The following is a 15276-nucleotide window of genomic DNA, read 5'->3' as shown; positions in this document are numbered from 1 at the left end:
TCAACACGTTGAATATGTATTTTGTGTATATATTCTTGTATTTTTGTGCAAGGTCAAATTAAATCCTATTAAGTTGTTGCAGTAAGACAGAAATCCTGGGTTCGATTCCTAGTTGAGACCTTTACTTTTTATTTTTCTGTGTCTTGTTCTGTTTCATGTTTTGTTTAGATATATTAGTATTATCTTCTACTTCAATGATAAATCAATGCTCAATACATCGGTTGTACTGACCCTGTTTTGTATTACTGTCCATTGTCTTTAAATAATAAAAAATATTTTGATGTGTGCATAAGCTGTGGGTTTTTTTTATTTTACTTTTCCTGCATTCCAATATTTTTATTTTTAAAATATAAATTTTTTGGGCTAGTGAATGTACGACGTTAGCTGGGTGCAGTTATATTGTCTATGTATGCACTTTTTTAAATGGCCTTGAGATTTCTTTATGGTCCACGATATATTTAACTGTCTGGACCAAACGACCGTTTTATCTGTGGTTAAGGGGGTGACAAAATGGGGACATACAAAAAGCCCGAAGATATCGATCTAGAGAGTGGTTTATTTATGTTTTGTGATGTCAAATACAAATGTCACTGGCGAAGCGAGCTGAGAGATAAAGATAAATTTGGATAAATTTACGTCATAATATAATCACAAATAATTAAACTGATCGTTGTTAATATTGCAGAGTCTTTTTGCATAGATACGAAGAACTATCCATAAAATAAATCTATCTCGTGGAATTTTATTTATTATAAGTTGTAAACATACATTCTATATAATGTCTACGAAAGTTCGGAAAGAAAAGAGAAGTGTATTATGGAATTATTACAAACCAATAGGCGACACTTATTACGCCAAGTGCTCATTTTGCCAGATTAAGATATCCTACAGATCGACTTCTACCAATTTAAAAACTCATTTGAAGAGAAAGCATCCCACGTTATACTTCAAAATATTCAAAGTGATTAAAGGTGAAGCCTTTACGAAAACCAAAAATATAAATGATAGCGACCCTTTATTCGTAAACGAACCTGATTTACCTAAACCGGTAAAATCTAATGAATATAATGCACAGGGAAGGTGTTCTTCTTTACGTGGGTAAGAGATGAAGTAATTTTTTTTTATATTTTTTTTTTTATATTAACTCCACACAGGAGGCCCTGAAGAAAATAATTTCCCTCTGGGCCTATGTCATCTTTGGGGATGCTGTGTGGAGGGTCTTTTTTTGGAGAGGAAGGAGTGAACATGGGTCTTGAAGAGTCCCATGTTGTAGGAGGGAGGAAACACAGAGGCCGGCAGTTCGTTCCACAGCCGAGCTGTTGAACTTAAGAACGAATCGTAGAAGCGACCCGTTCTCATGTGACAAATGTCAACCGTGTACAAATGTTGGGCACGCGTTTGGCGTGTATCCTGACTACGCACCGGTGCCGAAGGGATCAATGACGCTAGTTCCTCAGAGCATCTTCCATTGTAATACCGATAGAACAAGGACAGCATACCTACCTGACGCCTGTGCTCTAAAGATTGCAGTCCGTTTGTTAAGATTGGGGAATTGTGAGTCTGGACATCAGGAACCCTTGTAGGCTCCTGAACCAGTTGCTCTAATCCGTAGCAAATGGCAAAGGATTCCGCCTGTCGGCCAGCCGAGTCCGTTGGGCCAGAGAACTTCAACCATGGTTCGTTATGAACATTGAAGTCCCCCAGAACAATAAACTCGGCCGAAGGGTAGCGGGGCAAGAGATCATCAATAGTATCTCTCAAATGTTTGAAGAGCTCGGAAGTGTCTGATTCGCTATGGTTCGGTGAGCGGTATAGACATGCGTAGAATCTTGCCGTACTGGCAAGATTGACGCGCACCCACATTACGTCGAATCTGGAGTTTTCCAGACTCAATAGTCGTACACAGTTGACGTCAGCTCGACTATAGAGGCAGACTCCTCCTTTGAGTCGGAACTTGCTTGCAAGGGTAAAGCCCGGGCAGTCCATATAGGAGGAGTCTGGCGGCTCGGCTATCTGAGTTTCGGATAGGAAAAGAAGGTTGGGACGTTGGGACAAAAGATGGTGATGAACTGAATTTAAATTAGTGTGCAGACCGCGAATGTTGGCAAAATTTACCAACAGTTTTGGCCCGCACCGGGGACGCCTGCTACTCGCCGCTGTAATGATGTTATGTATGTTTTTATGTATATTCATGATTTTAACTTTTCTTTTTTTTTTTTTTAAGGGTATGAAGTGAAAGGAAGGTCTGGAATGAAAAGGTATGAGGGGTGGGTAGGATATATGGGGTTCAGGCTGTCCAGGAGTGATGAGCGTTTGGTTCCAGCCCACTCACTGCGGTGCTAGGCGATAGGCTGGGAGAGTCCGGCTGGAGAGGGCATCCAATGCGCCCCAAACGCTGCTGCTGGGTCCCCTCCGGTCACGAACCGGTACAACAGCAGTGGCGGGGTTTTTTCACTCGCTGATGGGGCAGCCCACCCTTAGTCGTGAGCCTGAGGGTCGGGCCCCTGTACTATCGAGCGGCCCGGACAGCGGTAACCGGTTGTAAAGGGTCTCCCTCAACCAGCATCTCCCAACCGGCCCGCCACGCAGAAGGTGGGCCGACACACCCGCCACCAAGACCTGGGCAAACCTTAACCCATGAACCCGGGCACCCCTGCTAAGTCACCAAACGTAGCGAACCACTTGGGGTGACCTGTGGCAGAGGTGTTGGTCATCCAATAAATGGTTCCCAGGGCGGCGGTACCCATTCCCGCCTACCAAATTGTAAAAAATTTTGGAACTATTTCGTAGTAATAAACCTGAATTAAAAAGGAAGATAGGTTACTGAGACAACGCGCAATGTAGTACTGAACTGGGTCCAGTGGACAAGCTGGTGATTCACTGCGTTTAATAAGCACATAAGCCCGTCAGTTAGACAAGCTGTCACCGGCTGCCACAAGCATGTTGCTCTAGGCTCTTTTTTGTGAAAAAAATGCCTTTCTGTGCTTTTGAGATGTGCACAAATCATTCTCGAGCAAAAACCAAATCTGCTGGGAGTTTCTTTCTTTTCGCATGCACTCAAAAATCACTTAGTATTTCAACGAATACAATTTGGATGGCTATCTCTTTCTAATGAGTTCCGTTCCATTTAGCTATGAATGATGTTATTTGTAGCCATTTCATTCGTTGTGACGATTTTTTTCTTATGACTTGCCATATATTGTTGTTCGATTAGTGTGAACATAATGCATCTTTGTATTTATGTCAATGGTGTCAAATGAAACTTTCTTTTAGGACGAGTAATACTGACTTAAGAAAACCTTTGGAAACCAGCCACCAAGAGGAAGTTGAAGCATTAGATACAACAGAAGCCGCTAAACCTAAAATAATTAGAAAGGTTGCTCAACCCCGTTTTGCCTTGTCCTGGGATAGCTACCAAAACAGACTGTGCTCAAATTTAAACGCTTTACTCAAGGTATTTTTATTATTACTTTAATTATTTAACGCCCATAAGGCTTTTACAAACATAATACATGTCGAAAATTTACAAAACATACACAAATATCATATCAGTACAATACGTACTTGTCATTTTACAAACATAATACATGTCAAGAATTTACAAACATCATACAGAAATAACATATCATGTGTGTACTACCTACAATACATATCAGTACAATAAATACTTGTCATTCTATAAACATAATACAGACACATGTCGGCTATATTATGCAAACATATCAGTTATATACACAATTAATTATTTTTGCTTTGATGCAGGATGGAGAGGTTTTAAATATATAGAAAAGGCCTGTTTATGTATTGGCAGTTCAGGGAGGAGATAGTGGAGTCGAATTGATTTCACAGGGACATGAATATTAATAACACTTAAAAAAGTAATAGAATATCATTGATAGTTCTCCGGGTAGAAAGTAGCAGTAGTTTTAGATTAGACGTTAATGTTTTGTAGCAGATATTAATCACAGGTTGTCTCAACTTGTATTGAACATATCTAAGAAACTTCCTTTCGTGCAAGTTACAAGTAATACATTGGAGACCACACCAGAGATGCTTATTATAGCTTTTTCTAGACTTCGAGAAATGTCAGGAAATTCTTCGTGAAGGTCGTCAAGCGTCACACAGCCATCATTTTACATTTGTTCTTTCAATTTTTTTGCACAAGTTCGTGGGAAATCACTGATAGTTTCCCACTCCTTGCCTCATCGTGAGTATCAGTACGGCCTTCTCTGAACAACCTAACCCACTTCGTGACATGTTTTCGACTCATCACATCACTACCATAAATTTCCAATAGCTTCCGATGGATATTCGCGGCGGGCAGTATACTTCCGCAAAATCAATAAGAGAGTATTCTGAGAGTATCTTTCACTCTGGAACTGCCACAAGTGTATTATATATTATTTTAAATGAATAAATTGTGAAATACATATCATAAATTCATCAAATCAAATTTACTTGCGCATACCGGGATTTGAACCCGCGACTTTCACATTACTAGTCTAGAGCCTTACCCCTCGACCACTGGAGGCCGTCTGAAAGTAGTTTCTTGTTGTAATTAAGTTGAAACCAATTGCCATTTTTAAAGTTTTTGCATACTAAGCGTGAGGCGGGATTCGACAACTTTACTGAATAAATTTTCTATAATAATTTAAAATGTGCCATTTTCGATTTGCCGCCAAAACGACATATTTGTGAATTCGGTGGAGTTGATGTCACGGCGGGTAACGTTGGTAACAGCTGTCTTACCAAACATTGGCATTTTTTATAATGACGTTATAGCCAGTTGGAACCATTTCAGAATGTATGGTTTTAGATCGTTTTTGAAATCAATAATTATGAATGAAAATATTGAAATTAAAAAATTTTAGTACCATAATAATAATGAGAAAAATATACTTTAAATCATCTATTTTTTTAATGGTATTCATATCTTGTGAAAATACACCATTCCTTATTTGAAATTAAAAAAGTTCATGAAATATAATATGGTTTACAATTAAGTATGTAGGTATTTAAGTACCTACTTACAAATCTTACAATTTCGGGGGAAATTTTGGTTTTGATTTATTAAATAAGATAAAATTAGAAACATACTTTTTTGTATGTCTATTTAGGTCTACTGCTCACAGATTATTATTAATAATAACTAGCTGACAAGGAATTATACTTTAGACAAGGAGATAGACATATACCATCGCGGACTTTTCTGTAGGACTATTCAAGATATACAATATTACAAAACATCGACTTTTTTCTACATTCTATAAGTATAATATATATATATAAACCTTCCGGAAGAAATTCTTTGAATGATAGTGAAACCCTATCACAATCCGTTGCGTAGCTTAGAAGAACTAAGCGCACAAACAGACAGACACGGATAGCGACTTTATTTTATAAACTTTACTATTTAGAGATTGTATAAATTATTGAGCGCTGTTTTTGTGAAAAATCACTCCAAGAATAGTAGGTCAAAACTAGTAAGTTATGAAGATTTTATTTACATGAAAATAGATCTGCACTGGAAAAACAGATTAAAAAAATTAAAATGTCAAATTGCCAACTTAGGCTTATATTATTATTTAATAGCATATCCATACTCTGCATTATAAATATCTATTTCATATGAATTTTTCTAAGCCCATAAAAAAATTATTCAAGAGACGACACATTACAAATTGAAAAATTTAAAAGATCGCATTCCTAGTAACCTATAACCATCTTGTCTCTTTTCCTCACTTGAATGAAATGATTGTCCTCAGAATGAAGACTTTGTAGACTTGACCCTGGCTGCGGGCGGGCACCTGGTGAAGGTGCACCAGCTTGTCATGAGCATAGCCAGCCCCTACCTCAAGGAGATCATCCGCTCATCCCCCGCCAGGCACCCCATTATCTTCCTCACCGTAAGCATTGAATACTTTTACATTATATTATATTTCAACACAAATCACGTTGGACATCGTAACAAATCGTCATTCAGTTTTATACCATATTTTGACTTTTAGAATGTGTCTTATCCAACCCTGAAGCACTTACTGCAGTATGTATACACTGGGCAAGTGGACATTACTGAGGACGAACTGGAACCTTTCTTTGCAGCTGCCAAAGCTTTACAGATCCAAGGAATTGATACGGTGAGCTTCGATATCAAATTTTTATTTTTTCACAATTTCATAGTCATTATATAACACTCTTTTCTATTTAGGGGCCGTTCAAGTATTATGTAAGCACTATAGGGGGGCAGGGGGGGTCTTTGCTTTGCTTATTTTTGATGACATGGGGGGTGGGGGGGTCGAGATAGTGATTACGTCAGCACTGCTCAGCAGTAGTTATTTTTTTTTACACATTGGCAACCCACATGTTTGAAAACCGAATACATATTCGGGGATTCCCACTGTGTCAATAAAGTTTGTTTATATGAATATTATGTGCATTAAAGTCCTCTATCCTAAGTTTATTTTATAAGTGCTGCTTATGAATCAATAAAAAAACAGAATACATTAACAGAAAAATGCATATAGGTACCAATTTTTACGTAAGGAGGGCTGGGGGGGGGGGTAAGAGCTTTGCTTACTTTTGGTGACAAGGGGGAAGAGGGGGTAAATAATTGTAATAAATCTGCTTACGTAATACTTGAACGGCCCCTTATCTGTGTAAATTGAAATGTAAATGTTCGTTTGTTCAAAATCTTAAATCTCCGTTCTTCACCGATTGCTTTGAAATTTTGGCACAGCGTTGCATTCGAATACTCGTGTGTTTTTATATATCTATATTATATGTATAGACGTCACCTGTGACAGGTAAAAACATGCTTTTTTAAAAAACAGCGCCATCTAAATGGATTCAAACAATGGATCATCGTAAAAGGTCGTGCATTCGAATACTCGTGTGTTTTTATATATCTATATTATATGTATAGACGTCACCTGTGACAGGTAAAAACATGCTTTTTTAAAAAACAGCGCCATCTAAATGGATTCAAACAATGGATCATCGTAAAAGGTCGTGCAATAATTAATAATAATAGTCACCTCACCCAAATATAATCCTCAATCTCATCATTGTTACCACTACCTACCAATCTGAAAATTTTTGTCAAATATTTTTGCTTTATTGAAAAATGTACTTTATTTTAATATTATAAAATATTTGTAAACTAGTTGTCTCGGCACAGGATTTCTTAGTGAGACAGGCAAAAGCCAAAAAAAAAAAATGTAAAACTTTTTATATATTAATTTAATTTTTTTTTAAATTTTAAAAATAAAGACAAACATTCCCGGGTTACGAATAACCTGACAATATTTGAAAATCTCCTACTACCACCACAGTAGCTGAAAATGTTGGTTGTGTTGTGATGGAGGACTTAGCCAGCCGAGGAATTGAACACACTACGCCTGGGTGGGACCCAAACGCGATGTCAACTCGGCCACCGACCGATATAGATGCACATAATAAATAAAATGCAACACGCGTTATTGTTTCTCTTTCTGTACAGACAGACTTAGCCATAAAAATGCATGGCGAGGTACAGCTAGTTATAATAATTATTAAAAATACTAAGTACCGTTGTGACTGTCAATGGTTCAAGAACTTTAGAACTACGATTTGCTTCGAATTTAAGTGTCATTTTCAAAAATGGAACTGATTGTGTGAAAAATTCAGGGAAGCTATTAAGTAGGTAACCTACAGAAAATTATTTTAATTTAATTAATGTTAATTTCTGCAGTGGCGCTAATGTCACAAATTTATACATAATGTACAAAATAATAGTAAACATTACAATGTGAATCTTCTGACAAGAACAAATTATCAGGAGCCCAGAAATACAATATTTCCATTTGGTTATTATTATAAACATTTATTGCTTAGTTTCAGTAGTTGTTAAAAAAATCACAATTTATAAATTTTAAAATAGTCTTCACATAGTAAACTGAATCACCTCACTGATCATTTAAAATTTCAAAATGGCACGTTTCAATAAGAATATATATACATGTTTGAATTCTTGATGCAAAGAACAGTTACAATAAAAAGTGTTTGTTTCCAGGAAATAGACACCGACATACTTAAATCGCAAGCAGATAATCAGATTGGCGTTGCAGCGAGGTTGCCACCAGATCCAAATGAAACAGCAGTCGAAGAAGACGACCCCGACTGTGACGATTTTGACGAATCACAAACCCTAAACATGCTGAGATCAGTCACGACTGGGACATCCAATACACAGAATACTAAGAGAATCCTTTCCAAGCACCCATCTCCACGTTGCAGTTCTCAAATGTAAGAAAAACTACCACAATTTTCAATAATAAACTTGTAATTTCTCTTTATTATTTGTAAAGAATTCAACAATAATGCTAACATATTGTTATTTTAGCAAATAAAGAAGTTAGTATCTTAACTCCTATTTGAATTCCTCAGACTTGAAGAGGATCTGGAGCCAGAAGACCTTGGGGATGTGATGATGGATGAAGACATGGTGATTATGGCTTCGGAGGACTTGACTAGTGGCGTGAACCCTATAGAATTTTATGAAGTATCCCGATCTGTTGACCCCGACCCAGATAAAAACCCGCCTGCTAAAAGTAAAGCTTTTTTTCTGTTGTACTCTTCTATTAGAGAGAGGTTGGCTGTCATAAGGGTTATCCTTAAGGTAAGTTCCGGTTAAGGTAAGCCTGGAACAACTCACTTCGACTCTCTGTAGATTGTTTTAACTCTGAATAACGGTGAATCAGCGGGCTGATACTAAGTGTATGTTTTACTCTGGAATGGTGCGAATACATAGTATATAATATTTTTTGTTTATTTGTGCTATGTTGGTTTTTAAATTTTATACAGCGCTCAAATGTATCGTGTTTTTACCTCCACGCAGCACATTTTTCATCAATTTTTATATCTAATTATTTGATCTATATGCCGATATCATGAGCATTTATAATATATAATGAATTTGTTTATGAACTTATATGCATGGTGTGCAATCTTACATATATAAATAATTCTTTTGAAACTTCGAGGATAAAGTTGAAATTTTACTAATTATAGTAATCAATAAAATTCATGTTTCTGGGCACTATGTTATTTAAATTATCATATACAATTAAAACACATTGTGTTCCAACACATTGTGTTCCAACACATAAATTGAAGACAAGATAAGAAACCGCGACACGAGGCAGAAGTCAGGGAGACGGTCTCTGCCCCGGACAAGTGGTGTCTTCGGTCCCTGTGGCGAAACGAACGGCCACCTTTAGAGAACTTACTATGTACAATGTACATACAACCAAATCTGTTAAATAACTAGAATAGCCATAAAAACTACACTTGGCGTCACAAAAATCGCACATTTTCTAAAATAAGTTTCAAGCGTGAGTTTCTCCGAGCCAATATTTCTAACCCGACCTAACCTAACACAAACAATATTGATATCAAATGAAAGTACATTTAACGACCTCTTATCAGACAATAGTTTCATTTCATAAACGATACAAATCCTTTTTTTTTCATCGGAGTACGGGATGTTAAAAAAAATGTTGCGGTGCCACAACTTGTGTCATCTTCCGGGGCTGTAAAAGTTTAAGTCAAATTTAGGTCATTAAAAACAATCCCTTAAAATGGACATCACTGCTGACGAAGCCGCTCAAGTGGTGGCACTACTGGAATCAGGAATGCGACAGTGTGATATTGCTCGGCAACTAAACATAAGCCGTTTTGCCGTTCAATGGGTTTTTCAATGGTTTCAAGAGACTGATAGCTTCATCTGGAGGCCTGGATTAGGGCGACGACACTGCACATCTTTAAGAGACAATCGCTTTATTGTCTCATAAGATTTCGCAATAGGTGCGATTTTTGTGACGCTGAGTGTAAAAGACTCAAGAACTAAATAATAAAATTATTCAATTTGATTTATTTTTAATTATAATTTTTTTTAATGGAATTCTACGAATTAAGCACAATAACAATTAATAACCCGTGCTATTTAAATGCATAAAATGTATCTGACATCAAATGTGTATAATGTTACAGTCCAGACTATGCTCCTAAACCGCTACAAGTACACGCTGGCCAGAACCTTTGAGGGCGGGGTAAGGAAATGGCAGTGCATAGACCATCTGAAACATAACTGCCAGGCTCGAACTGTCACCAGTGGCAACACTGTTGTCGAAAGGTAATAAATTTGTCAAATTAATTCATTAAAATTAACTCAAACCGTATTATTGGCAATCAAATGTAAAAATTTATTCAATTGGAACTAAAAACTCACTTTGTCTTTGAAATTTGTTTTCCCCCTTCAAATTTCTTCACATTTTAGTTCGACAGTTTATTAAAAACAAGGGAAACATAAGATAACTCTTTAAATTTATTATTTTGGTCTGTGAATTAGATTTATTTTGACTTAACATCTAATAAATGACTATTTTGTTACATAAATTTTCAATATTTATCTACCTTGCAAAGTGTTTTTTTTTTTTTGTTTTAATTTTTCACAAAATTTTAAAGTACCTACCACTAATTTCTCAACACCGTTTGGTTAAATTAAAAAATATGCACTTGGACCATTGTGCTTTTTTAAACTTACTTACATTTTCCCTTGAGTCTTTTTGACGTTTATTTAAAACCTTTTAAATGATTGCGGCGCCATCAATTTCTGCTTACTGTTATATGTTAGAATGAACTGCTTTGTGTTATTTTATATAAATAATAACACAAAGTATTAATAAAATTAGTAGTTATTGTTGTTGCATGCTTAACGAACACATTTCCTTTGGATATTAAAATCTTCTATACATGTAAGCATGAGCTAAGATTGAAATCATAATTTTTTTTAAAGGTTCCGTATAGCCTCTCTGATATATGCTTTTTTTACGATAAAGAGGGAGAGGTTATAACGAAGCTATCAGCGCTTTGCTTTTAACCTTTGGAACGCCAAGCTCTCACGACCAAATACCTCCGTCATGTACTGACCCAAATTTTGCACGACTCGCCATGCGCCAGTTAATTTTATTTATTTATTTATTTTATTTTTTTTTTTTTTGTTATTTTTTTTTATTTATTAAGGAGAAAAAACAGATACAGATATCAATTGACAAAAATATATACGAAACATAAACTAGAGAATTCACCTGCATCCAAACTATTTCTCACGAATTAACTTAAACAGCAGAAAACATTTACAAATATTTTCACTTATAAATAGGGGAAAAATATATACATAAGAATATTATTTTACAAATAGAAATATGAAAGAAATGCGCAATATCCTTTTAAGAATTTACAAATTATTTTTGAAAAAATTTAGAGGGTAAAACAAAAAAAAAATATATATTTTCATAGTAACTTACTTGTTTTTTTGCAAAATGGTGTTTTTGTTAATTAATGTACCATCTCACCAGATAATACAGTAAAACTCGCTTAAGAAGTTCCCACTTAAGAATTTTTCACGCTTAAGAAGTTTTGATTTTTGGTCCCTTGAAAATTCCATACAAAAAACACGATTTTTTCCCACATAAGAAGTTTTAGAGCTAAAACTGCTTCCCGCTTAAGAGGTTTTAGAAATCCAGCGGTAAAATCAACACAAACGAAATATTGTGTCACAAAATATCTAAAATGAACCTTTTTCCAAGTCATAAATTGAAAGACGTTGACTGAAACCCATACCTAGTACCTGAGACCATAAAACCCTTTGTCGGCCGCCGGGCCGTAAGCCGTAACCTGCCGTAACCAATAAATAAACCAAATACCCCGTCTCCTAATCCCCTAACTAGGTAAAATAGCAATGGAACGAATAAACAATGCGGAATTATGTAACAAATATGCAAGCGTCTTTAAGGCCGAAATAACATGAAAGATTATATTAAACTCAACCTTAATGACAACGTGGGCTAGATCTACATTTGCATACATTTGACGCCTCCTTCAATAATCTTCCCTTTGATAATGAACATAGAGATGTTTCGTAATATTATTGTATAAAATTTTTATTCCATCGAATTTGTAAAACACGAAAAACTTTTGATAATCTATCGGATCACGGTTAATACGGAATATTTCACCTTTAAATACATAACAACATGATTATATGGTGGGGGAGATGGTAAAATATGCATTATGATTACGTTTTTTTCATTCAAACATCAAAAATTGCCGTGCATCATGTTTCATCTGACATTTGTCGTAAATTAAGTTTGAAGGTTAGGAAATACATATGCATAAATTTAAAATGTAGATTGAAACGAAACTTCGCAAATGATTTTTGTAGTTTTTGGATGCGTTCACAGATTATAATTCCAGCGTCAAACAGCTCGTATGATATAACTACCTTTTTCTAAATACATAATATAATAGTAATTACCATGATAACTAGAAGATGTATACATATTTTATTTTTTTTGACCGCTTGGATCATATGAGCTTGTTTCACGACAATTTAACATAGGTAGACATAGGAATGACGTATGCCCCGGACTCGAGTTATTAAATGGCTAAAATTGAATCCCACTTAAGAAGTTTTCCCACTTAAGAAGTTTTTTTTCCCCGGTCCCTTGGAAAACTTCTTAAGAGAGTTTCACTGTATATATTTATAAATCTGGCGTAAGTCGTTTTCCCAGAAAAGCTAATTATATTAAGAACTGTTATACAATATATTTGAAAGAAATGCAATAATATTCTAATTTTTATATGTAAGTGTTTTTCACAACAAAAAATAAAGAAACACAACAAACTATACGAAATACACGTTGGGCAGCACGTTGAAGAATGACATAGTAGTAACTTTGATATTATTTTAAATTGACTGCTCTTTACGAAACAAAATGCACGAACTCTTATCTTAGTGTTTATTGTGTTGCCATTCAAATAAGATTTTATTTTATTAAGCTACAACCATTTTTTAAGATGCAAAATCCCACGAAAAGGAAGTGTTTTTTTAATATGGCGGTGTTCAATAAATTTTTCACAATCTATTGGCACCCAAAGAGTTAATAGAAGAGTAGTATGTGGTACAACCTATTGGGACACAAAGAGTTAATAGAAGAGTAGTATGTGGTACAACCTATTGGCACACGAAGAGTTAATAGAAGAGTAGTACGTGGTACAACCTATTGGCATACGAAGAGTAGTATGGGGTACAACCTATTGGCACACAAAGAGTTAATAGAAGAGTAGAATGTGGTACAACCTATTGGCACACAAGGAGTTAATAGAAGAGTAGTATGTGGTACAACCTATTGGCACTCAAAGAGTTAATAGAAGAGTAGTACGTAGCATAATTTATACGCTAAATTTATGTACATGTATAAATTTAACATACTTTATTTTTACTTTTTCTTTTCAGGTCCGAATCTCACAATCACCCATTCCATGACAAAAACTAGAGTACTTATTTTTACGAGGACTACATTGGGCCTCCTGTAAATAATTAAGAATGTAAGAGAAAAGTTAAAACAAAACACAACACAAATTTTCTAGTATGTGGCAAGAATATGCCACCAGAGACTAGGAGAGCCAAGAAGAATCAAGAAGAATAATAGAAGCAAGAAGTGGAAGAACAGACAAAATTAATCAAGAAAGAGCCAAGACGAAACAAGAAGCGACCAGATGAGGTAAGAAAATATATGATAGAAGCAAGAAGAAGAGATAAGGAAAAAGGGTTGGGAAGCAAGAAACCAACATCCAATCAATCTCTGCCTATCCTCAGTTCCAATATTGGCTTATTAATTAGCCATGTATACCTACTGGTCGATTAAAATCAGCAAGAAGGTGCAATGAAAGTCAAGAAGAGCCACGAAGAGACGAGAAGAGCCAAGAAGAAAGAAGACGAAAAGAAAAGAAAAGAATGCGCAATCAATTCCTTCATTCCTGCCCATACCATATTTCAATATTGGCTTATTAGGTTGTCATGTATTTACCTGTTACCTGTACCGGGACAGGTGCGCTCCTGGGGTGGTACATTTGTATCGTATGTAGTTTAGTCTCAGGTCTGAGGATAAGATTGGTAACATGCTACGCCTGGGTGAGAAGCCATTGATCTACCCAGCCACAAACCATCGACTTTTTCTTCTGGTGCCCTCTCCTATCGGAGGTTGGCTATCATCAGGGTAATATTCTCCCTGCCGGCAGAAGCTGAAAACAGCTTAATAAATAAGCAGAACTGCACCTGTGTCAATCATATAGGTTAGATAAGTGCGTGCAGAAATTCTATCTCTCCGCGTAACCCTTCAGTAAAACAGAATGAAGGTTTTATTTTTATTATTAAGCTTTTGATACATGTCGTCGAAACGATATAAAATAAAGTGAAAACAAAATATAAATTATTAACTAAGGAAAGAATAAGTACACTGAAATATAAATAATAATCTATCTATTCTTCGTACATTTTGGAATTATTATGTACCTACACTAAAATAACTTTAATAATTTAATTATCACTTTAAAAAAAAAAAACAAACCGGCACTTCTCCCTGCACATGATTTCCTAGCGAGACAAACCCAGTTATGTACATCACCCACATACTAATGTACTCTAAAAATGAATTAATAAAATAAAACACTTATAAACACAGAAGTCAAAGAAAGATCAATGTCCTCTATGACATTGATTTTCCTTCCAACATAATTAAAAAAAAAATAAACAAATGAAACTATTTCTCTCTATTTTGTTTTTTTTTATTTATTTATTGTGTTTTTTAAAGCTTTAACATAATTATATTAATTATAAAATTCACAAAAAAATGCAGATGAGATCATCAAGACCTAAAACTTTGCTAACAGCAATTTTAATGTCAATTTCAATGTTTTCTACGCTCCCGGAGGGGACGGAAATTTGTTTCAAGTACTAGTTGAAGCACCCAGCTTCGCCCAGGCTTTATTTCAAGTACTAGTTGAAGCACCCAGCTTCGCCCAGGCTTTATTTCAAGTACTAGTTGAAGCACCCAGCTTCGCCCAGGCTTTATTTCAAGTACTAGTTGAAGCACCCAGCTTCGCCCAGGCTTTATTTCAAGTACTAGTTGAAGCACCCAGCTTCGCCCAGGCTTTATTTCAAGTACTAGTTGAAGCACCCAGCTTCGCCCAGGCTTTATTTCAAGTACTAGTTGAAGCACCCAGCTTCGCCCAGGCTTTATTTCAAGTACTAGTTGAAGCACCCAGCTTCGCCCAGGCTTTATTTCAAGTACTAGTTGAAGCACCCAGCTTCGCCCAGGCTTTATTTCAAGTACTAGTTGAAGCACCCAGCTTCGCCCAGGCTTTATTTCAAGTACTAGTTGAAGCACCCAGCTT

At 35.7% G+C, this 15276-nt stretch overlaps 1 protein-coding gene across 1 annotated transcript; it reads left to right on the top strand.

The window, feature by feature from the left end:
- Positions 1 to 662: 662 nt before the first annotated feature.
- Positions 663 to 14564, top strand: LOC149421171 (uncharacterized). Its single transcript, XM_089635395.1, has 8 exons — positions 663 to 1098; positions 3274 to 3454; positions 5766 to 5906; positions 6009 to 6137; positions 8051 to 8283; positions 8425 to 8588; positions 10030 to 10171; positions 13337 to 14564. Exons 1-8 carry the CDS (start codon positions 779 to 781, stop codon positions 13374 to 13376), a joined length of 1350 nt encoding a protein of 449 aa, XP_089491521.1. The 5' UTR covers positions 663 to 778; the 3' UTR covers positions 13377 to 14564.
- Positions 14565 to 15276: the final 712 nt, after the last annotated feature.

Source organism: Hesperophylax consimilis, chromosome 9, assembly GCF_061612785.1.
Source record: "Hesperophylax consimilis isolate HC1 chromosome 9, BYU_Hcon_1.0, whole genome shotgun sequence".
NCBI classification, from domain to species: domain Eukaryota; kingdom Metazoa; phylum Arthropoda; class Insecta; order Trichoptera; family Limnephilidae; genus Hesperophylax; species Hesperophylax consimilis.
Note: the sequence above shows the minus strand (reverse complement) of the source record. Positions and strands in the feature narration are given on the sequence as shown.

Coding starts and splice junctions, on each gene's coding strand:
- LOC149421171 (XM_089635395.1), top strand. CDS start 779: ATGTCTACGAAAGTTCGGAAAGAAAAGAGAAGTGTATTATGGAATTAT. Junction 5,907..6,008: donor ACCCCATTATCTTCCTCACC/GTAAGCATTGAA, acceptor TTTGACTTTTAG/AATGTGTCTTATCCAACCCT. Junction 6,138..8,050: donor AGATCCAAGGAATTGATACG/GTGAGCTTCGAT, acceptor GTTTGTTTCCAG/GAAATAGACACCGACATACT.